Here is a 24,375-nt window from a genome sequence, read left to right as displayed (position 1 = left end):
GTGAAGACAGTGAAGGAGGCTCCCTGAATGCATAAGAACCGAGCACCTCAAGCAAGGGCTGCAAACTGTGTCTGTGAATATCCTCAGCTCTAGATTCTCATTCCGTGTCTGGAATCAGTAGGTTTAGTTCAAACTGCAAACGTCGCACTATTCCTCTTCAGGCTGCTGCGGGAAAGGAATATTCCTCCTGCATGCACAAAACTAGCACAGGCCAGAACTGTTCACCCCAACTAATTCTTCATCTCAACTAGGTTTTTTCCCCTTTCCACATGCAAGGTGTTCTTGGGTAGAGGACTCATAGCTCAGGCTTTGGAGCATGTTCTTTCATAGGATCATAGGAAGCTGCCTCATACCAAGCCAGACCTTTGGGTCCATCTAGTACTGTCTGCACTGACTGGCCAGCAGCATGGTTTCAAGGAACAAGTACTTCCTTGTCCTACCTGGAGATGCTGGAGATTGAAGCTGGGACCTTCTGCATGCAAGAGCCCTTCTGCTCTAGTCCTTTCCCCATTTGCATGCGGAAGGTCCCAGCTTTAGTCCCCGGCATTCTGCAGTGAAAAGGATCAGAGGATGGGAAGGATCTCTTCCCTGCCTAAAACCCTGGAGAGCAGCTGCCAATCAGAGGAGACAATCCTGGTCTAGTTATATAGAGTCTGACCTGGTGTAAGGGCAGATTTCTTAATTCGTACTTTCTTTTTCATGTGGAGGTGCATTCAGGCAAACAGAATGTAAGAGGCTGCCTTATAGCTGAGCAGGACTGGCAGCTCTCCAGGGATTTACACGGAGGTCATTCCTAGCTCCCTTTAACTGGATTAAGAACAGGGATTGAACCCAGGAGCTTCCAAATACAACAGATGCACCTTAGTCCACTTATGTGCATGGATACAATTCTGCTTCGCAGAGATGCTCTGCAGATGGGAGTTGGTTCTGACAATAAGCTTTTTCATTCAGGGCATTTCTTCTAATATGATTTACTATCCTCTTTGATCTAGGGGACCTTCTCTAAAGGTTAATTTTAAATCATGTCCCTTAAGGTGCCTGGACTGGGCCAAAGAAAAATCTGTGATGTGAAAAGATATTCTCCAACGTAACAATTATTTCCCATTTTCAACTGCAGAAAATGAATGTGTTTAAGCAATTAGCATGCTAAGCAATTATTAAACGGAAGAACTGATCACAGAAACATTCTAGAGCATATATAGAACACAGTTGTTTTATTTTATCCTTGAGTTTCATTGGGAGCACTCAGATCCAAAGTCACAGTTATCTTCTTGGAGTTAACAAGTAACTCAACTTCAAACACGGGGCTCATTCATTTTTAAAATTTATGCCTGTATTTCATCCAGTATTCATAATGAAGTCTTTCAATAATGAATTACAATACAAATGAAGGGGGAGAGCTGATAAATTTTTCAGCGTGCATTTAATTCACTATTACATAAATAAATTTATCACTGCAATCATTCCCAAGCAATGCTTAAACTATAAATACGAGCCCCGTTAATTTTTTCTAAAGCATCCAAAGTCTCAATCAGCACGAGCCGTTTCATGCAATTGCTCTGCCGACTCACGACTGTGGTGCTTAGGTGGAGAGTGCAGGTTGCCATTGGAGACGTAGGAAAGGAATACGGCGCTTGATTAAATGAGCTTCTCAGCTACTACAGAATCAGCTGTGTGCTTTTGCTACCCTAAGTGTCTGAGCTTTGTCACGGCGGCGATTTATAACAGGGACCCAAATGGCACCCCTTGTACAGTGAGGAATTGAACATCACATGCCAAGCAAACGAGACTGCTAAAGATACAGCATCCCATCCACCTGCTTTTAGCTAATAGAACAGGGGTCATCTGTGCTGGGCTTCACGTCGCCTTCCAGCAATAGATTCATCACTGCCTTTGTCAAATAGCTGCAAGTCCCTCTCTTTCCCAGCGGAGGAGTGTTGTAAAAGGGAGTCATGTCATCCTGCATAAGATAAACACAGTTTGATCTCAGTCACAATGCTGATGGGTAACAATCAGGCTCAAGTGACGACAAGGAGGGAGCCACAGACGGAAAAGCAGGGTGGTGATGAAGTGTGCACTTCACACACTTGCCATTCTCTGTCATGCAGTCTGATAAATATTTTGGATTCCAACCAAATAGCAAATGGGGAACTGGGAGGGAGACAGTGGGAATGAGGAAGCTTCTTAACAGCAACAGCAGCAGACAAAAAATAAATAAATCTGATATGCATTCAGTATTGTCTCAAACACTGAGTCAGAGATCTCATGCTGCTTCAGAACATCAGCTTTAGGCCGTGGGAAGGCAGCTGCAGATCATACCGTAGTCTTTCAGTGAGTCACCACTTCATTGGTGCCAAAGGCACAGAGCTCATCAAGCTGCAGGCTCACCTTTTGCGAGAAGCATTCGTCCCCAAGCAAGGAGATGAGCGGAGGAGGAGACATGGTCATGGTTGTGTGCCCTGTAGTGATAGTGAACCTTCCCCCTAGGCTCAATGGAGAAGCCCGTGGCTTTCGAGGGCACGGATAGCACAGCAGAGCTCCTGTGGGCTACAGACGCAAGTGGTGGCAGGGGAAGAAGGGAGAGGGTGGAGCAGATGGGCAGTGATGGGACAGTGGTAGCAGGAGGAGCAGACAACCAGCAGCAGGGGAGGTGGGAACGGGGGAGGGAGAATTTGAAAAAAGAAATGTGCAAGATTGTAGGTGTCTGTTTCATCTGGCGCCCATTCCATGATTATGTATTTTCACAAACACTTTGGGTGAAGCATTGGATTTCAGCCACCCGTCTGTGAACTACACAATTCCTTGATGTGCTTCCTGTAGGAGTGTGGCATGAAGCTTGACTCAGCTTTGCTAGTTAGAAAGAAAACTTCTATTATTTTCTTCCTTGCTCAACAATAAGAGCCTCTGTAGAGTAGCAGGTGAGGACCAGAGAGACCCAGGTTCAAATCCCCAATTCAGACACAGAACTATGTGGTTACTCCTTGGGCTAATCAGTGCCTCTAAGCTTAGCACAGCACACAGAGCTGATGTGGAACAAAAGTGTCTGTGGAGGAGGGAGAGGTAGGAACGACACCCTCAGCTCCTTGGAAGAATGGTGTGATAGAAACATAATAAATAAAATTGCATGTGAGAGAAACAGTTGCTTGCTCTGCCATTTAGACGCCAGGCAGCCACTTTTACTAATATGTGTAGGAATATATGGTGATATAGCTCCATGTTCTAAAATAGAGATTTGGAACCTATGACCACAGATGCCCCATTCCTGTTCTAAAAAAAAAAAACGATACGGGAAGAAACAACCCATCTCACACATTTGTATTTAGAAGCATGCAGAATGTCATCAATATGATGGTTTAGAACAGTGATGGCCAAACTTGACCCTCCAGCTGTATTGGGACTACAACTCCCATCATCCCTAGCTAACAGGACCAGTGGTCAGGGATGATGGGAACTGTAGTCCCAAAACAGCTGAAGGGCCAAGTTTGGCCATCACTGGTTCAGAAGTAACAATTTTGGAAGCTACTGTTTTACAGAAACAGGGGCAATGGTTTTGTGGGCAGGTGTGGATAAACCAGGAATAATTTTCAAGCGTGGATTTTGATCTGAGTCAGAGAGGACTTGCCTATTCTTTAATACAAGACCCTGAAGCTGATATGTGGGCCAAAGTGCAGCAAACTTTGCCAACACCTCTGGCAAAAAGAGGCTCACAGCTGTGCATGTCTGTACGAATATTATTTCTTTCCTGAGGATCCCCATAAAGAAGTTGCTATTCATCAATCTCACACAGTAAGGGTGAGGAGAGCCATCCTAGCACAAGGTTACAGTGGAATCATTGTGAATGTGACATTGTTTAGAATTTTAATGAAATTTTCTCCTGTGAAGACTGCAGGACACCTCACAAACCAAATGAAAAAAAACAAACCACTGGCCTTGTGAATTAATCAATCCTAGTAAGAAACAAGAGCAAAAGCGGCATTAGGCCAGTGGTGGTCAAACTTGGCCCTCCAGCTGTTTTGGGACTACCATTCCCATCATCCCTGACCACTGGTCCTGTTAGCTAGGGATGATGGGAGTTGTAGTCCAAAAGCAGCTGGAGAGCCAAGTTTGGCCACCACCGCATTAGGCGTTGGCATGAGAATTGTACTGACTTGTTTCTCGGTGCCCTTGAGCTTGTTCTGGTCCTTCTGGAAATCATGAAATGCTTCTTTCACCAGTCCATCCAAGTCCACTTTATCCTGAAACTCTAATTCAGGGTTTCTTTCCAGAATAACGGAGACAACCATCAACAACTAAAGAATAAAATAAAAGCAAACGATTTAGACACACTACCTTCCCTTTCAAGGGCAGTTTAAAATCTGGGTAGTTTCAAGCAACAAAGTAAAATGGGGAATTAGACACGACTAAAAACATACATAAAATATACACAACGCTTAGACATTTATGGTGGAGGAATACTCAAAGGATCATTACAATAGCCCCATTCATATAGTACATACATTTAGGGTGCTCAAGCCTTGAAGAAAGAACTGCATCTGTGCTCCCAACATTTGTGAGCTGAGCATGAACATCCGAAGAAGAACCCCTAGAAATGGACAGCTGTTCACACACAGCAGTTCCTCTTCATATGTCCATGTGTTGGAGAAGAGTTAGCTTAGGCATGCAGGATTGAGGGTGGAGCCAGCAATACAACCTAGTATTTCAATGCATGAGCACCCCACTAGTGTTTAATGTGTGAATAGAGGTAATGATCTGAAGTAGAAATAATAATAGCCAGGTGTTGGATAAGCGGTGTAATTACTGGTAAAGATAAACATCCATGGATTTGAAATACACTGACAAAAGAAAAAGCCATTTGAAATATTTGTGGCACCTTTTCTGTTCTGCCTTCCTTTCCACTTACTCATATAAAACTCTCTGTTCCTCCCTTCTCTCTCTCTCTCTCTCTCTCTCTCTCTCTCTCTCTCTCTCTCTCTCTCTCTCCCCCCCCCCCACCCAATTTAAACTTTATGGAAAGCAAATAATTTTCTTTTGACACATAACATAATGTTTAGTGTTGCAGCTGACAAAGCTGAACTCAGGTTTTTGTTTTTTTTGCTGTTTTCAAATAATGCAATAAACAACACTTGGTGGTGGTGGTGGGAATACGGTACTTAAAGATCTATTTCCTGGGAACTGAATAATCAGCAAACAGTGGTCACCATCTAGAGAACTGGTTTTGAGTGATCACTGGAGTTTTTGCACAACGTGTGGGACCTGAGGCTTCTTCTTTTTAACATCAGTTCTCTCCACCATCACTCCACATAAACTGCATCACAAATTGGCACTTAAAAGATAATAAATAAAACCACTGGGTGTGGAATACAGAACCAAGGAAGCTGCCTCCCACCGAGTCAGACCATTGGTCCCAGTACTGTCTACACCAGGGTTTCCCAAATTTGGGCCTCCAGCTGTTTTTGGACTAAAACTCTCATCATCCCTAGCTAGCATGACCAGTGGTCAGGGATGATGGGAACTGTAGTCCAAAAACAACAACTGGAGACCCAAATTTGGGAAACCCTGGTCTACACTGACAGGCGGCAATACTCCAGGATTTCAGGCAGGGGTCTTTCCCAAACCTATCTGTAAACACCAGGGATTGAACCTGGGATGTTCTGCAGGCAAAGAAGATGCCCCGTCCATGAGCTGTAGCCCTTCCCTGCTGTGCAGCACTAGACAACTGTTAGCTACAATATATTTCTGAGGACCACTGAAAGTTGAGAAACATTGTTGTCCATCAGGAGGATAAAACTATCAATGACCACTGGCCATGCTGGCTATGCTCTACCTCACCTGTCAGAGGCTGTGTGCTCCTGGATACAAGTTGTTGGGAATCACTAATCAGTACAGTGCTGTTACACTTCAGTTCTGGTTTTTGGGGCTTCTATAGGCATCTATAGAACAGGATGCTGAACTAGATGGGCCTTTGGCCTGAGACATCAGGGCTATTCTTACATCACCAAGACAGTTGCTATTTCTTATTCTAATCATGATGTCAGGAGACTACAGGACAAGATTGAGACAAGACTGAGACAGTGTCATTTACTTTGAAAGTCTTTCATGACTTAAGTCCCTGAACACACTCATTCACTTGCTGCTTTTTTAAATGTGAGATGAAACAACTAATTCATATCTCTCATCATTGCATGGTACAAACCTCTACAATGAGTTGCCTGTATTCAGGCTGATCAATACTCTTTAACATGTCCTCAACCAGAAGGGAAAAGTTCATTTCATACATGGTCATGTCTGACAATGTTGGTTGCTGTAAAACAAACAAACAAAAGCAGGTGCTTAAGTGAACTTTAATAGCAATATCAGTCAATTTCTAGAAAGAAGAAAGCATTTGGCAAATATGTTGTTTGATAACTGAAAAGAAGCACATGCCCTATTTCTTCAAGGTGGTGAGTGGGTTATTTGAACCAATTATAAGTGTCATCTGCCTGGGTAAGATTAAGTTCCTTTCAGAACAAGGAACATTTTAATGCACAAGTCTGACACATCCAAGGATCTTCTGGTATTGAAGAGCCAAGAAATCAACAATTAATTCCACTTCTCTTTGGAATTTGTAGACTGTCTTATGCATTTATGCAAGGCTTTGCCAATTTAAAGTGCTTTGCACTACAAAACTACCAACTAGCTCACCGATACTCCCATTTTACACATAAGGAACCAAGGCTCAGAATTGAGGCCAAGTTCAGAACAAAGAGCATGGAGAAACTTGAAAATCATGGACATACCCAGTGTTTTAATAGGGAGGGATACATTACAAGGGATGAATGCATCTAGGTGATGCTTCCACGATCAATAGAACCTGATTGGATAGGAACTCTGTGGACTAGCATGACAGCATCCATGGGCAGGGGAGGAACTGAATTCTGGGACTCGGAGGCGCCAGGTTGCCCCCAAGATGGAGGGTGCCTGCCATGCAATGCGCGGGCAGCAGAGGTCAAGTGCTCTGGAGGAACTGGCCACTGGATCTCCAAAATATGCAGGGCTGCCTCCAGATTGAGGGGACCTAACCCCTTAAAACAAATATTGAGGGGGCCGAGGTGCCTTCGGCCCCCTAAAGTTGGCATGCCTGCTGGGACCCAAGTTACAAGCCTAGCTTTCTGACCACTGGTGAACATTTGCTTCCTCTCTGAAAAAACAAGGTAGTCATCTAAAAACAAAAGTGCCTTAAGAGCACCATGTGGCTGCTTTTACCTGTGGCATAAAATTCCCTGCTACTATTAAACCGTTGGATGTTCTCTCCAAGATTTGCCACACCCTGTCATAGAACCCACTGGGAGTTCGATTCAATGAACCATCAATCTGACGTCTGTTCAACCAGCATCTGAGAACAAAAAGAAGAAGAGGAAAAAGAAGAAAATGTGGATGAGCTCACAAAAGCAATCTGTTTCCAGATCAAAACAATGCTTGCTTTGTGGATTAATTAAACCCAGTACGAAATAAAAGCAAAAAAATCAATCCATCAATAATGCAAAACACAGCATGCTGTGCTGTGTTTCTTGCTAAATGTTTCATACGGTTATTTTAATGAAAAGGACAAAAGTAGACTCTAATGAGAACAAAGCAAAATGCTCAGCCTCACAGTCATAGTGTTAAAGTTAAACATGTGCCTTATTAATAGGTCTAAAGATTTTCAAAAAGTTAAATCTCTTTAAGTGGGAAAACAAAGGAAATGAACCAAATTTATCTCTTCAGGTCACAACCAAAAGTTAATCTACTAGAGGCAGTCAAAGCCTTCAAGCGAAAAAGCATCCTGGCTTTTCAGGTATATTCACCATCTTGACACGTTTGAAAAATGTAAGCAAAGCTTGATCCCGTAATTCATCTCAACTGTCACCCAGTGCCCTAACATCATTTTAAAAACGAAATAAAAAAAATCCTTCCAGTAGCACCTTAAGAGACCAACTAAGTTTGTTCTTGGTATGAGCTTTTGTGTGCATGCACACTTCTTCAGGTCTCTAAGGTGCTACTGGAAGGAATTTTTATTTATTTTGTTTTGACTATGGCAGACCAACACGGCTACCTACCTGTAACTGGAATCATTTTAAAAAGTTATATTTCATTTAGGAAGTTACCATCACCTGTTCTCTTTCGCAACTAAAGATCCCAGGGCTCTGAGCTGAGGTTAAAATAGCAAGGCAATTTGGGGTGACTTTAGCCCTCCCCATTTCAAACTGCAACAAAGCAAGTGAGCTGGATCAGGGCCCCCAGAAAACTTCATGTTGCTCTGTTTTTTATATGTTCTACTTTTATGCACACTATATAGCTATGTTTCTGTTTGTCCATGAGCTTTGCAAGAAATGAGGCTGTCTGGAATGGTGCCTTTAGAGTGATGAAGAGCTCTGGATAATTAATTTGTTAAAGAAGAGCAGTAAATGACGGTGATGATATATTTTTTTTAAGCTATAAGCTTTACTTAAATTAAAAAAAATATATTCATCATTGCTGTGCTTGGGGGAAAGAAATCCTTTGGAGCAATTTAGCATTCTGCAGGCAGCAATCTGGACAAACCTCCCCTATAAGAGAATGCCCCCTCCCAACACAAATAAGCACTGGAAAGAGTGAAGTTGCTAATGTTTAAAAATATATACAAGCAAGAATATACACCATGGCCACCTCTTAATTATTTAAGGAAAGAAAGATCAAGATACAAACCTCTCCACCCCCCCAAAAGTATGGCTTTGGGGATTTTTCCTGGCTTAGTATAGATATTACCTGATTGTGGAGGATAGTTAACCCTTTTTACTTCCCCCACAAAAGCTCTTGGACCAGTTTTTTGCAACTGGCAAGCTTAATTCCCTCTGGAGGGGGCTCCGGAGTCCTTTGCCAAGAGGGAAAAAAGGTATAGCTATTTTTAGTTTCCCCATAACAGGCATAGGCAAACTCGGCCCTACAGATGTTTTGGGACTACAATTCCCATCATCCCTGACCACTGGTCCTGTTAGCTAAGGATGATGGGAGTTGTAGTCCCAAAACATCTGGAGGGCAGAGTTTGCCTATGCCTGCCCCATAAGAACGAATGTTGTAAAAAACAACAACAACAACAACAACAACAGAGAGAGATACACAGCAAATCTTGAGGCTGTGCACACCTCTTAGCTATCCATAAGTGTTTCAGAATGAACAGAGAAAGTATTATATAGACTGAAAGGCATTGTTTAGGGAAGTTTTTAATGTCTGATGCTTTATTGTGTTTTTAATATTCTGTTGGGAGCCGCCCAGAGTGGCTGGGGAAACCCAGTCAGATGGGCAGCATACAAGTAATAATTGTTGTTGCTGTTGTTGTTGGAAATTCTTTCTGAAACTGGCTTAAAATTTATCAATTTTCAGAAAGTAAAAAGATATAGGAAGGGCAGTAGTTTAGTGGTATAGCACATGCTTTGCATGCAGAAAATTCAAACTCAATTCCTGGCATCTCCAGGTGGTGTGAGAAAAGTTCCCCTGTCTGAAACTCCGATGGGCCACTGCCATTCCGTGAAGACAATACTGAGCCAGATGGACCAATGACATGACTATTGGGTGGCATTTCAACTGAACCACATCTCACCATCACAGCTTTAAAAGAGCTGAAACTTAGACGAATGGAGAAAACCACACATTTCAAGGGATTCATTGGGGAAGGGAGGAGGCGTTGCAAGTAACATATTAAGACTGGTTTGTGTTATTGATGTACTCATTCATTTTCATTTTAAACGTGCCTGTGGTGAGGTGAACAGGTTCATATCATGCCCCCTGCAAACCCCAAAATGGTAGAGACAGGGAACAACTGTCATATCACGAGAGTTCTGCAGCACCGTAAGCACTAACCAATTTGTTACACTGCAACCTTCCATAGATTAACAAATTTACAGCAGAACCTCTACTTACAACCGCCTCTACTTGGGCCCGATCCAAGTTGCGACTGCAGCAAACCCGGAAGTAAATACTGGGTTTGGTGTGATTTGTGCACGCGCAGAAGCGGCTGACGCTGTCTGCACATGCGCAGAAGCGCACTGCTGCTGAATGCGCCTGTGCACAACGGTGCTTCTACCAGCGACCCGGATCAACTTACGGACGGACTCCAGAACTGATTACGTCCGTAAGTAGAGGCTCCACTGTACTAGTTTTTTGGGTCTACAATACCCTGTTGTTTTTGTTGCAACAGACTAACACAGCCATCTCTCTGGAAGTTGCAATACAAGAAGGAATCGCAACTCTACGCAATCAAGGACAGGAATCTTCTGAAAGTCTGGCTGTCACTGGGCTATAGTTGGAAAAGGAAATAAGCTAAATGGATTTTGAAATTATGGAAAGTGCTTTTTGACCGCTTAAGGCAAGAGTATCTCCTTGGAACTGTTCTTCCCTTTGAAGATCTCTATGTAGCCAAAGAGAGAGAGAGTAATGTTGCTGATGCTGTTCAGAAGTTTGATTTCATGAAGAGATAAGCTAAGAGCTTAGAAGAACAGCTTTTCTGAGAACTCCATCTTCACACGTAGAAGGTGGCTAAGAGAAAGGAAGCAACTCATTTACCAGGTTTCTCATATTCCCCAGTTCAAAAGATAATGCTGTGTTATCAATATTTGCAGAGCTTCCTGCAAAGAGAAAATTAAACACTGCCTTCTGGAGGCAAGAAAGGTGTTGATATTACATTCACGTAGATGTGCTTGGCAGATAAGTTGTTGCTCCAAATGTTCAGAATTGTTTTAAAAGTACTGTATCACTTTGTACACAAAAGCACCAAATCCAAATTAGTGGTAGATGTTGCTGTCTGAAGAATAACAAGAAAATGGGTCCGGGCAGCCTGTTGAAAAGTTTGGCAATACTTCAAAAATCCTGGTTTAGGGATTCTATTTCTGTAATGATTCAGCCTTTATTTGATTATGGTTTTGAGTTCATGGTCCCCAACCAAGAGAGCCCCATATACATGTGCAAGTCACAAGAGCAGCAAGGGCACTTTCTGACTTTCCCAAACGGTAACAGCTTACAACCACTTTCACTCCCAATACCTAACGACAGATGGAGAAATATGTAAAATCTCCTTGTGATGCAGCATATAGACCAAGCAAAGACATCTTCCTCAGCATACTACCTCAGTAAATTAGCCTAATTTCTTTCCACTAAATTTACTTGTTTAACAAAATGAATCTTGGCATGTTATCCAGTGCTTTCCTACCACTTTGGGGTTCAATACTGTTTCAGGCGTAAAGAGACTGGAGCACCCCTGTAAAACACCAGTGGTCTTGAACCAAACAATCTGGCCTTGACACTCTTGTGTTGGGAGTCTGCCATTGTCATCATACTGCAGTGGCATATTTACAGAACTGGCACACTTCAGGAAGACAACATGGTTGTGTCTTGAGCCTGCTGACGATGTTTAATGACAACCCAGAGGAAAGGAGTCAGTGATCAGCAGCTAAATCCTGCTCTGACTGAAACAAACTTCTTAAGTAACTGGCCTCTGGGTTACGTTGGCTTCCTTCCCGGTGTCAAACTAGGTAAGGGAAACCCTACACACCAGATGCTGGCAGCCACTGCCAAGTGAGGTATCAAAATCTGATGAGAGAGCAAAGCTCTCTGCACAGCAATAAAAGGAGCGGATAGACTCACCCGTGTCTGTCTTTGCTTTTTCGGCTTCAAAATAAGATAAAATAACGTACTGTGGGGAAAGAACCATTTGCAAAGGGGAGGGGGGAGGAAAATAAGAGAAAACACTGTTTGTGCAATCAATCAGCAAGGAATGCCAGCATGAGATGTGCTGCGAGAGAGAGCTCCTTACCTCCCTTGCTGCTGAGGCTGAAGAATATCCAAGAGAAGTTGCTTCACCTCACTGGGTGACAGCTGGTATAAATCCACGGGGGGCATCTCCCCTGCACGGATCTTCAGTTCATACTTCATGGCATGCACAATCCATCTGAAGAATGAAAACATCAGTTAACTCAATCTTTGTTTTTTAAAGATCCAAGAGGAAACCGGGGGGGGGGGGGGTTGGACCTGCAAAGTTTTAGTTTCCCCAATCAAGAAAGGTAGCAGGAGAAAATCTGATGTGGATGGAACATATTAAGGTCTACACAACCTGTAGCCTGTCAAGCTGAACACAGCCAATGTATTGCAAAGGAAACCTCAAAACAATGTAATAAAAAGGCATTTGATTGTGTGTTGTTTTGGGGATTTAAAACCAACAACAATAATGACTGAATACCAATCATATTCACTTGATTTCAGTTCCTGACCAGAGATGAAAATGTAAACAATGGCAATTTCCGCCTCCTTTTCTGTAGGACTTCTCCAGCATCCCAAACTTTGAGTACTGAGGCTGTCTTCATGTGGCTGCCTGAATACAGTTGTTGAAGGATGGGTGCCAAAGGACGTCCAGCTATTTACGGTGGGTAGAGGGGGAGTCTGGTTATTGTGATTTGATTCTGCACTTAGTTATTCCCAGTTTCTTTAGTTGTCCCATCAGTTTGGAAGGAGGGAAGGACTGTGTTCTTCACCTTTCCTGCAAATGATTGATTCATCTGGGGCGCAGGATGTGGGAGGGTTGCCCAATGCATCTTACCCAAATGCTTCCTAAGTTGCCAGTTGCTGGAGAGAGCACTCTCATAAGATGCAGTTCTCCTAGGTGATAGAGAGGATGGGCCAAGGAAGTAGCTGAAGCCTTGGGTAGGTACATCAAGCCAAGCCTTCCAGTGCTGCATTTGGCAACAGTGACTGCTCTTGGTGAACAACACCTCCAGAGTGTCGCCTGGCACACCAACTATTGCAGCCTCTACTCCACCCAACAACTAAACATCTACTAGCTAGTACAGAAGCCAAGAGTAATAGGTTGAAGGGTGCAATGGGTTTTTAAAAGCTAGACAGATTTCAGTAACTAATCTTCAATATGTGTCATTTTAATAGCAGCTTTTAAGCTTGTTCTCAAGAAAAGAAAAGAAAAGAAAAGAAAAGAAAAGAAAAGAAAAGCTTATATAAATTCTCTTGTGGCCCAAGGCACAGTTAAATGCTCTGGAAGGTCTACTCTGCGAGGGTACAGCTGAAAAGTCTGATAACATGAAATGTGGCCAGCCAGCCATCTTTTGCACAATTCTCTGAAAAGCCATAAACGGCAAACAGAATGTACTGTTTACTTCAACTGCTTAATGGGCTATTCAAATTGCTTCCAAAAGCTGGCGCCTCGCCTTTAAAAGACAACACCATTTAGATGAAAATGAACTTGTCTGCTCAGTGGAGCTAATCTGGACCAAGTCACCTGACCCCACTTTAGCAAATAATCATTTAAATTAGAAGTTTTGTTTACTGTTTAATTAGCCTCAACAGACATCTTAGAAATACATTTTTTTAGGGGGGAAGCATTGACATTCCCATGTGTGCGTCTGTGGCAAAATGGCTAAATGCCACCCTAGCATCAACCAAAGCGCATCTCAGGCACACAATGTTTTACATTAACTGTGCTTTGTTACTGATTAAGATTCTGGAATTATCTCAGAATAAATTGCAATTTGGGTGAGACTGTGGGAAAGCTCTCCCTTCTCTTTAAAACTTATGGTTAAAGTAAATATTTGTACCATATTTACAGCATTACAAAAGAGAATAGTTAATAATGTATTTGTAGGGAAGACATAACCTGTGCTAATTGTTGCTTCTTAAAGGATACAAATACTGTTTGCTTGTTAAGCCCTGAATGGCTTGAAGTGTTCCCTCCCTCCCACATTTCCATACCTACCCAGACTATAAGGTCAGATTCTGAGGCCCTCCCCTGTGTGAGGGCCTATTCAGTGGTGGCTCCCATGTTGTAGAGCACCCTCCTCAGAGAGGCTGGCCTGGCATTTACGTCATGATTTCTTGCAGCACCAGGTGATTTATTCTCATCATTTAAATTTTACAAATATGTTAGTACTTTTAGACATTTGCACTGCTGCAGTCCTCGCCACTAGTTTTACCTAGGTTTGTTCTATCCATGTTTTTTATTTGTTTTTAGATATGCTACTATGCTTTAGTCTCATATTCTTATTTTTAAAAAACCTATATTTTGAAGACAACCAAGAGACTATCATTTTGGGGGGGGGGGTAGAAGTAAATAAATAAATAAATGAAAATAAAATTTGAAAATCACTTAGAACAAATTTTCACACTATATACTAAAAAAGCAGCAGTTGCTTTAGCAAGCACTGTGATAAAGAAGAAGTGAAAGCTGGTGGAGTCCTTGAACAGAAATAGTTTAGATAGATGGGGTGCTTAACCTGAAGCCAGCTATAAAATAGGAGAGGATATACCATATATACTCGAGTATAAGCCAACTTTTTCAGCACATTTTTTATGCTGAAAAGGCCTCCCTTGGCTTATACTCAAGGCAGGTGGCAGAGGGACGAGCAGCCCGAAAGCAGCCCGCTGTGCCTGTCCCAACCGTGGCTCCTATGCCTGCTCTTGCGAGTGGCAGAGGCGGCGGCAGAGGGACGAGCGCCCCAAAAGGGCTGCTTTCAGGCTGCTCGTTCCTCCTCCAACACCTTTGCCGCTGTCGGCGGCGGCGAAGGAGGAACGAGCAGCCCGAAAGCAGCCCTTCCTCCTCTGCCGGTTTGTGATGTGGTGAACCAGCTTATAGGTAAAGGTAAAGGGACCCGTGACCATTAGGTCCAGTTGTGTCTGATTCTGGGGTTGCGGCGCTCATCTCGTATTACTGGCTGAGGGAGCCGGCATACAGCTTCTGGGTCATGTGGCCAGCATGACAAAGCCGCTTCTGGTGAACCAGAGCAGCGCATGGAAACGCCGCTTACCTTTCTGCTGGAGCAGTACCTATTTATCTACTTGCACTTTCGAACTGCTAGGTGGGCAGGAGCTGGGACCGAGCAACGGGAGCTCACCCCGTCACGGGGATTTGAACCGCCGACCTTCTGATCAGCAAGCCCTAGGCTCTGTGGTTTAACCCACAGCGCCACCTGCGTCCCAGTGAACCAACCTATACTTGAGTCAATAAGTTTTCCCAGTTTTTTGGGGTGAAATTAGGTGCCTCAGATTATATTCAGGTTGGCTTATACTCAAGTATATACGGTACATACATTTAGAATTAATACAATAAGCCATACATGCATTTAGAATATATATTAAAAAAGGATACCCCCGAATACATGCTCAGCTCAGGAGTTTGCTGTCAGTAGCAGAACTGAGTGCTCCGTCCTTTCACCTTCAAATCTGCACCTGGTTTTCCTCCAAGCTTTATTTGCTTTCAGCAGACTAATCTTGGAGTGGGGAGGGCAGGCACCCTTTCAGCTGCTGCTAATGTTAAAATTGGGAATCATAGACCCTTTCACGTCCATTACAAATCACCCAGAGATCTACCACTAGATCCCAAGTCCACCTTCTGCCTGCAACTGCTTTAACTGAGCGTCAAATCCAGCTGAGAAATGAGAAGAACCATTTGCTATTAAGAGTGTATTTAGGTTTTCAATCATATACAAAGTGCCAAATAGTTACAAGGTTATTCTTGCGGGTAGCACTAAACCTCCTCCATCTCTCTCCCCTGACACTCTTCCCACCCTCAGGCTGTCTCCTACTTATTTACTAGTAATAGTTGACTGCTCTAGAAATATTAAAAAGGACAAATCAGACACAACAATGAGAAAAGTTAATAATAGAAAGAACAGAAAGGGGAGCATCTATAGTCTGTGGGTGATTCTTGGTCAATGGCACCTCAGTCACCAAATTACATGATCAAGGGGCACAATGAAGGCAGTTTTGGCTCCAGAGACCAGAGATGTGTCAAAGGTTAGCATGCAGATCTAGTGAAGCAGCAGCGTCCAACTAAGAGAAGAAGGATGCAGTGAGGAGACACCATTCCCAGGCTCAGTTGCAACAACAATACTGGAGAACATTGCTTGGAGAAACACCCTGAAGGACACACACACAGATGCTGTTAATTCACCAAGAGGTAGGTATCCAATTCACTGACATATCCTTCACCTGCTCACATGAGATGTTCTAGCAATGCAAAGCAGCAGATGAAAAATGGCACGTACGTGCCCCTTCCAAACCTTTAGAGGCATGGCCTGCAAAAACCTGACTGACAGCGCCTGGACAGTAAACATTTGATTGGAGGTGTTTACAGTAATGGGACTGTCAGGGTCTGGATCTATTTCAGCATGAAAGCTGGCACACAAATCAATAATGAGGTACCAAATCTAATCATTATCAAGCCAGAATACTATTTCGGGGAGAAGGTTAATTTTGTTCCCTGGAGCGGATGATAAAGGTGAAATAAAGGAAACTGAATGTATGGAATTAACCTTGGGAGAAGCAAGGAGACTGGTTTTCTCTTTCTGATATATATACACACACACACAAATTAAAAGGGCCTATTTAAATAGGCAAGAGACGCTAATGAAGGCTGCATAAAAATCTTGTTATTTGTTTACTTAGTAAGTTAAGATCCTGCCTGTCTTCCACCATGGAACTCCAGAGGGCTTCTTTCCCATCCAGGTGCTGACCAGATCTAGCCCTGCTTAGCATCCTCAAGGCAGCTGTATCATGCATCCTCAGACCACACCTGTTGATCTCTCTGAAGCTAGACTGGCTCTCTCCTTGTCCTTATATTAGATCAATATTTCAGCTACCCATTTAGTAGTTCCATTGAAACATATGCTGCCCCAAGTGCGGCGTGCCTCTTTACAGAAGTCCCACTATCAAGTTCTAAAGAACAGAGGTGGCTAAAGTAAAATTGCAGAGGCAGTGAAACTAAAGCCCAGATGAGCTCAGAATGCTCCCTGCGAACGGAAGAGTTAGCTAGCTCACCACTGCATCACACTCCTAATTAACACCCAAGCAAGCACTCAGCATCTAAAAGCAGCTAAGTGGCTTGTAAAAGGGAAAGGAGTATGCCCCTTAACAGCAACTAATTAACCTGCGCAGGAGGAGGAGGAGGTACACAACCCATAAAGAGTGAAACTATTTCCAGAGGGGTAGCCATCTTAATCTGTTGTAACAATAACATTTCATGCATCTTAGTTGTTTTTATTTCCTTCTGGCCTCACTGCTTATGTTTCCTGAAATCTACTCCTGCCAACTTAGGATAACGCTTCTTGCATCTGCTGAGGTGGACTCAGCTGTCCTTCATGGAGCAGCTTATGCCCTGGGGTAGCCAATATGATGCCCTCCAGATGCTGTAGGCATCATCCCAGACCATCCCTCAGCCACGCCGGGACTGATGGGAGTTGTAGTTAACGGCATCTGGAGGTTTCACAAGGGCTACCCCTGGCTTATGCCACAATGAATTTGTTAAGACTGCCCCCAAACTCTTTGTTTTTGTTTTCTTGCACATAGTGAAGTTACCTATCGCAACAACAGAGGAAATACGGAGGATTTATGCAAACTCCTACTTCCCAAAGCAGCATGGCTGGAAACATAATCACAAATGCCTTTCAACAACTACCTTGAGTTGAACAACCACCTTGAGTTGTTCAAATCCACACAATCCACCTGGGCCATATTGACTTGTACTAATTCTATTTTGGTGCTGGGTAACAATGCATGAAGGAACTCAGACCCAGTCATTGACATATTTTATTTAATGACGATATACAATGGAATTTGACAACAAGCTGATTTTTTTTAGAGAGGATGGATTATTATTATTTTTAAAAAAGAACTAGTTATAGCAGAACCAAAATATTATTGGTTGTGTGCTGGAAAGACATAACACCCCTGTTGTACAAAAACTTAAAGGGGGCGGCATTTATTAAAAGACTATTTTCTTCTCCAGTGGAGAAACAACCAAAGACATAGATTACAATTAAGAATGTAATGCATCCTGTTGTTGTTGTTGTTGTTGTTGTTGTTAATGGGGAAGTATTTAAAAATGTAACACTATTTAGCGTTTTATTTATATCAGGTTTAAGAGGAAAAGGTGGCATTTTAGCAAAAACTGAACTTTTTTGCAGTGTGTGTGTGTTATGGAATAAGGTAGGCACATAAACTGATTACATGAAGTCCAAGAAAGCTTCAGCAGCGAGGTGTGGAATCAGTAGAAGTGACTGGTATTGGATGGAAACAAATTTAAATTCAGCCTGAGAAGGCAAAGTAGCAATAAGACAGAGATATCCAAGGGGATAAAACATAGCATCATAAAAGCCTTGAAAAAGCCAACTTCCCTTTAAAGTTTTGTTTAGGGCCATGTAAAACGACACATCAATGTACTGCTGCAACTGGGCTGCTCACATCGTGAGCTGCTTGCTCTTTGGATCAGTCACGCACACAAACATATTGAATGCAGAAATTTGTGGCACTGAAAGTGTTACAGCAATAATAAATCCTGCTAGATAGCCAAAACCTAAGCTCTGAGAGGCTGAAGGAGCGAAAAAGGCAATTCACAAATCACTCAGTCGGCTTACTCCCACTGAAGCCAATGGGGAGGCACCAGTTTAAGCACATGTGCATTGCCTTAAGTGGCTTGTGAGTTATGGGCTCTGTATGAAATGGAACTGAGCGGAGCATCCCATTTCTAACTGCTATGGCAACTAATTTTGATCAAACGATGAAAGCCGATAGAGAAGATGCATTGTCTCAGGTTTCCGCTACCTTCAGGCAACTGGAATAGCTAGATCCAGACCCCAGGTATGCCATCCATAATTTATTGCCATCTATTGTGTTGTCGGTGCTCCAGCACAGAGTTGCGACAGCTTAACAATCTAAAGTGCCATTGGGAAAACAGCATAAGCACAACACTAGATGAGAGCACAACTTACACAGGATTTGCCACAGGGAACATCCAATGACTTAGAAAATGCCTGCCAGGTATGTTTTGAGCTTTACCCATGAGCAAGTGGGGTTGCCTCCCTACTGCTAGGAAAGTACTTTGATTGGCTGAGTTGTTTTTCTCCACATAGTTCAACCTGTAGGCTCATGGTGGGTAACAAAAGCAGCAACAGAAAACTTCTGCTGAAATTGCCCCATCCTTTGCCAGCTTAGGCATTAATCCTATACAGTATACAGACCATAGGTCAGTCGTAGAGAATCTATCTACTTTGCATGCAGAAGATTCCAGGTTTAATCCTTGGCATCTGGAAGGAATCCAACCTGAAACCTTGGAGAACTGCTGAGAACTCTGGAGAGCTGCTGCCAATCAGTGTAGGTAATACTGAGCTAGATGGACCAATAGTCTGGCTCAGTATAAGGTAGCATTCTGCATGCTTATGCACACAGTGGCTCGCGAGCAAGTCTAATTGAACATAGCAGGAATTACTTCTGACTAGGTAAACATAGGCCAACAACAAAGATCAGCCAAAACAGATGGGACTTTATAAAGATTTACAACAGGGCAAATCTGCACTGTATTTCACAACTGAGGGCCACCTTTACAAGATGCTTTTCTTCATGTCTGTCTCCATGTCTGAACTTGACACAGATTCTGCTGCTAAGGAGGTGCCCACGATGGATCTCAGAGGATATAATTAGGGCTGTCATTCAATAATAGAAATTAGCCAAGTAACTGTATGTGTTTTAGTTTATTAATCTATTGATTAAACATGCATAAATATGCATATCAAAACAATAGCTCCATAGAAAGTTTTGAAATTGTGGCAGCAAGTATCATTTTAGAAGAGATATTCCTTGTTCTCTCACACACATGAGAAATCCAAAACTTTTTTTAAAAAAAATGATTGAGTGACTAATTGCAATGGGATACTTAGGAGGAAGTGTATGGCATATTGGGCCTAAGTCATTTTATTTTATTTATTTATAAATTTATATCCTGGTCTTCCTCCCAAAGGAGCCCAGGGTTGCAAACAAGAAGCAATAAAACAATAAAGAAATCTTAAAAGCAATTCTAGTATAGTAGATGCAGAGTGGGAAAGATCTCAACTGAAAAGGCTTGTTGGAAGAAGACGATCTTCAGTGGGCACCCAAAAAGTCAACAGGGATGGCACCTTTGTAATATTTAAGGGGAGGGAATTATGAAGGGTAGGTGCCAATACAGTCCTAATGCCTACACTGTGCAGAACTGACCTCCTGATAAGATGGTATCTGCATGTGGTCCTCACCTGCAGACACCATGATCACTTAGGTATATAAGGGGTGAGATTTGTTGGCATATTTAAACTGAGTAACTGCGCAACAAAAGGCATTCTGAGGAGACTGCAAAGTATAATTAGTTGTTTTAATTAAAGAAAAATAACAGAAGTTACATTAACTACAAGAACGTTACAGAAACATGACCCATCCAGTGACCCACCACCCAGGGTACTGAGAGAGGTATGCAGACCTCCTTATATACTGTATCCGATTGCTGATACGCCTTAAATCAATACAAACTTAACATCACCTGTTGTACTGCCCCACAGCTGCAAAACTAGGTCAGTTCATTTCCTTCTTTCTTTTAAAGAGATACACATTTCTGTGGAACAGTAATGAACCTTAAACTGTAACCACTCAACAAGATTATCTTTCATGTATTTTAGGGTTTTAGAGGTTAGAACCAGCTCCTAGAAGAGAACTGGGAGTTGAGACAGACTATTCGCATGTTGGTTTAATGTGCTCTAGCAGACCAGCCAAGAAGGCAAGCAGACCCCCATGTCCTGGACCTTGATTCACTAATATTAATATTCTGAATTATTTTTTCCTTCAAAGAGAGCAACCTGTCTGCTTTGTTGGTGTGCACACTTTAGAAGGCAGGCAAAGGCCAACTCGGTTCCTGAGATGATCATGAGAATAAAATTTGAAGTTGGTTTACTAACCCCACTCGGATCTTCAGCATTCCATTAAAACATTCTGGGGAGTTGGAGATGATCCAGCCAATATGAATGACAAGTTCTTGCTGAAGAACAGCTTCCCTCTCATCCTGCAAATTACACTTGTTGTAGATGATGTCCTTAATTGCACCAGGAGACAAGGGATTAGATATAATTTCTTCTTCCTGGCCAAATGCCCCAAGAGTTACCTAGAGGAATATATTAGCAGCAATTAGAACTACAACCTGAAACAGGAAAGCAGTGAAGGAGTCCTGATTCATTATACCCCCTTGACTCAACTCTCCCTGTTTGCATCAATATTGGATAGAGGGGAGGATAATTAGCTGAGTTAAATTTAAAGCCGATGGGTAAAAGGGGGTTTACATGGCTTTGTTATTTTGTATTAAAACAGGCATTTGTAATGAAAAGAAGCATCATTCCAAAAGGCAAAATAACGACTTGGGAGAATGAGTGTTCAAGAAAGTGGCCCGATCTGCCCTGTTGATTCCTTATGATTAAAACTTGCCAGGTATAATAAATGATCAAATCGTTCTAGTTCACTTCTAGGGGAGCAGGAGGGCAATTTTCTTTCTCTATGACCACAATTAGGTCTTCACAGTCATGGAATGCCTCCCTGGCAGCCTTCAAGGCCTTAAAAAGGTAAAGGGGCCCCTGATCATTAGGTCCAGTCGTGTCCAACTCTGGGGTTGCGGTGCTCATCTTGCGTTACTGGCTGAGGGAGCCCGCGTACAGCTTCCGGGTCATGTGGCCAGCATGACAAAAGCCGCTTCTGGCAAACCAGAGCAGCGCACGGAAACGCCGTTTACCTTCCCGCCGGAGCAGTACCTATTTATCTACTTGCACTTTGACGTGCTTTTGAACTGCTAGGTGGGCAGGAGCTGGGACCGAGCAACAGGAGCTCACCCCGTCGCGGGGATTCAAACCACCGACCTTCTGATCAGCAAGCCCTAGGTTCTGTGGTTTAACCCACAGCGCCACCCGCATCCTTACTTTGCCACAAATTCCAGTGAAAGGTGGGAAGAAGGTAAGAGGAGTTGAAGATGAAGGGTTAGGGAGGTACAAGTTCAGGTTGTTCTGGGAGTGGGGCATGGCATGGATGGAACAGACTACAAACCAAGGGGTTCAGGTTGTTCAGGGGCAGGGGCACATGGCATGGATGATGCGGGTTTCAAACCAAGGATTCAAAATGCTTGGAGGTGGGGGTCATGGCATGGCAGGCTACAAACCAAGGATTTAGGTTGTTCTTGGGGTGGGCATGGCATAGCTGGTGCAGGTATAAACCTAACTGAGATGCTGGATGCATAATCATGGACCCTTTGTGTTTAAAGGGCCCCCCTCCATATTTTTACTTCTGCATTTTAACACAATGCTACAATGCCTAATGTTAGGTTGCTTAACAAGGCATCATGCTTCTATGTGTTTCTTCACATACAGACACACCCTTGGTGTCAGCAATGTTGCCCGTCCTTTTAACAATGATTCAGGAGCTGTGAGATAACATTCTAACAAACCCCTTCATTTGGACATTCAAATTACTACCCTGGTTTCTCTACAGTTATGCCCATTATGTCTGCATCAGAGTCATCCAAGGTTCCTACTAAGCAGGCTTCACTTCTAACAAGGAACTGAAAGTAAAGAGTTCTACCCTCTGTTCCCCCTAACCATTGCTAAGGCTCAGGCAGCATTGCTGACTCTTGGACCCCAAGAAAAAGAAAAAGAAAAAGGAAGCTCTCAGCCAAAGCAGACAACAACCAACAGTGCCAGCTCATGCTATATAAAAGCGTATCATTTAAAAAAATGATTACGCAGTGCACTTGTGATGGAAAAACCCCCTATAAAACAGCACTGCCTTCCTGTAGGGCAAGCGGCTGGGATTACAGCCACAGTTTTGTGAACAAGCATGCTCAAGTGTCATTCCTTTTCCTTTGGTCTAGAAATCATTTGAGGCGCTTGTCAAAGGCAAATGCCCATCCCTTGCCAAAACATTTACTCTTCCCCTTGTTTTTCACGGGTGATCCATACCTTTGGCATAATATAAACTCTGTAAAGTATAGACTCTTCAAATTTATAAAGAATAATTGCTTGAAAACATTTACAGCATATTAAGTAAAGTCGTAATATGCTCCAAGGAAGCACCTTCAAAGTACATGGCCTTCAGAGTCTTGTTAGCACTGGTGGAGGTTAAATTAAGCTCCTGAATTGGTTTGGCCCCTAAGAGGTTGATTGGACCAGCATGCCAGAAGCTAAATACTTAGCATGCCCTTTGAAAGAACCCTGGGTGTTGATGGAGCTATGACATATTTCTGTCTATTCCTGAGAAACTGCTGTCCATCATCCTCCCCCAAAAACCTGCTAATTTTTTAGAACCAGCTCTGCAAACTACTCCCAGCGCAGAGCTTGTTAAAAGGTCTGAAGTACACTATTGTTCCTCAATGATCTGCATGCTCTCTTTGATATTGTCTTTCTATTATTATGATTATGATTATGATTATATCTTCTTATAGTTCAAGTGCTCTGGTAATACTGCAAACTCAAAAACCCACTTAGGCACTTAACTATACTATACTATACTATAGAGCAGGGTTTCCCAAACTTGGGTCTCCAGCTGCTTTTGAACTACAATTCCCATCATCCCGGACCACCAGTCCTGCTAGCTAGGGATGATGGGAGTTGTAGTCCAAAAACAGCTAGAGATTCAAGATTGGGAAACACTGCTATAGAGGAACAGGTAGAAGCAAAGTTGGGAAGCAGTCGTAGCTTAGAGCACGTGGTTTGCATGCAGAAGGTCCCAGGTTCAATAACCAGGTTGGACTGGTTGACCCCGTCTGAAATCCTGGAGTCACTGCTTCTCAAAGTAAGCATTACTGAGCAAGATGGAACAATGATAAGGCAGCTTCCTATGTTTCTTGTGTCCAGAGCAACTAAGAGGTCAGCAACCTTAGGAGGGATGCATTCTCCTGTAAAGCTACTCTGTGGGCAATTCTTAGCTGGGAGCAGGTGTAGAAAGTACAAAGAGCTGATTGGCAGCCAGATAAAATCTTGGTGGCATGGCTGCAAGGTATGCTTCTACTAGAAGGCACGGGATCCTATGTTTAGGGTGGAGGTTGAATTCCCTCTTAGGTGAGCAGTTTGCATGACAGCATTATGTTAAATGCATGTGTTATAAGCACACCAGAATAATAAAATTTGTGTACCATGGTTGTCCAAGATCGACAAAGCCACTGCCAAGTTTGGAAGAATCCTATAAAAAAAATTAGACTGCACCCAAAGCTACTTACTCTGGAAAATTTCTATTTAGACAGCCAATAACAGCTCTGGGTATCATACAACCATGTCAGCCTTTAAAATTGTTGTGTCAGGAGACAGGCAGAAAAATGCTTCCGTTTGGAAATTTTGAAATAATGTTTCTACCTGCTCCTGGAAGATAGCTGCTAAATTCTCTTTAAAATGACAATTGCAGCAAATAATCACTGCTTTGTTGCACTTATCATCGTGGCAACCCCCCCCCCCACCCATTCTCTCCCTCTATCTGCCAATTTGCTGCTCCTGCCTCTACTTGCTTTTTATATTGTATGCACCATAGGGTAGGGAACTGACCTTTGGTTATGCAACTATA

At 42.9% G+C, this 24,375-nt stretch overlaps 1 protein-coding gene across 4 annotated transcripts in view; it reads right to left on the bottom strand.

Moving 5' to 3' along the window:
* Window positions 1–1,195: 1,195 nt before the first annotated feature.
* PHKB (phosphorylase kinase regulatory subunit beta) overlaps window positions 1,196–24,375 on the bottom strand; it is a 146,224-nt gene continuing 123,044 nt past the window's right edge. For 3 of the 4 annotated variants that reach the window (XM_033156730.1, XM_033156729.1, XM_033156731.1), the window contains 6 exons: window positions 20,745–20,947; window positions 11,804–11,938; window positions 7,243–7,372; window positions 6,194–6,301; window positions 4,149–4,289; window positions 1,823–1,960 (listed from right to left, as the gene is read on the bottom strand). In XM_033156730.1, coding sequence (XP_033012621.1) covers window positions 1,823–1,960; window positions 4,149–4,289; window positions 6,194–6,301; window positions 7,243–7,372; window positions 11,804–11,938; window positions 20,745–20,947 — 855 coding nt within the window. Of the gene's footprint in view, window positions 1,961–4,148; window positions 4,290–6,193; window positions 6,302–7,242; window positions 7,373–11,803; window positions 11,939–20,744; window positions 20,948–24,375 lie in introns of all 4 variants that reach the window. The other variant, XM_033156728.1, reaches the window with a different exon arrangement.

The sequence above is a fragment of the Lacerta agilis genome, chromosome 8 (genome assembly GCF_009819535.1).
Source record: "Lacerta agilis isolate rLacAgi1 chromosome 8, rLacAgi1.pri, whole genome shotgun sequence".
In the NCBI taxonomy this organism is placed as follows: Eukaryota; Metazoa; Chordata; class Lepidosauria; order Squamata; family Lacertidae; genus Lacerta; species Lacerta agilis.
The sequence above is the reverse complement of the archived record's forward strand: the minus strand, read 5'-3'. Positions and strand labels throughout refer to the sequence as shown.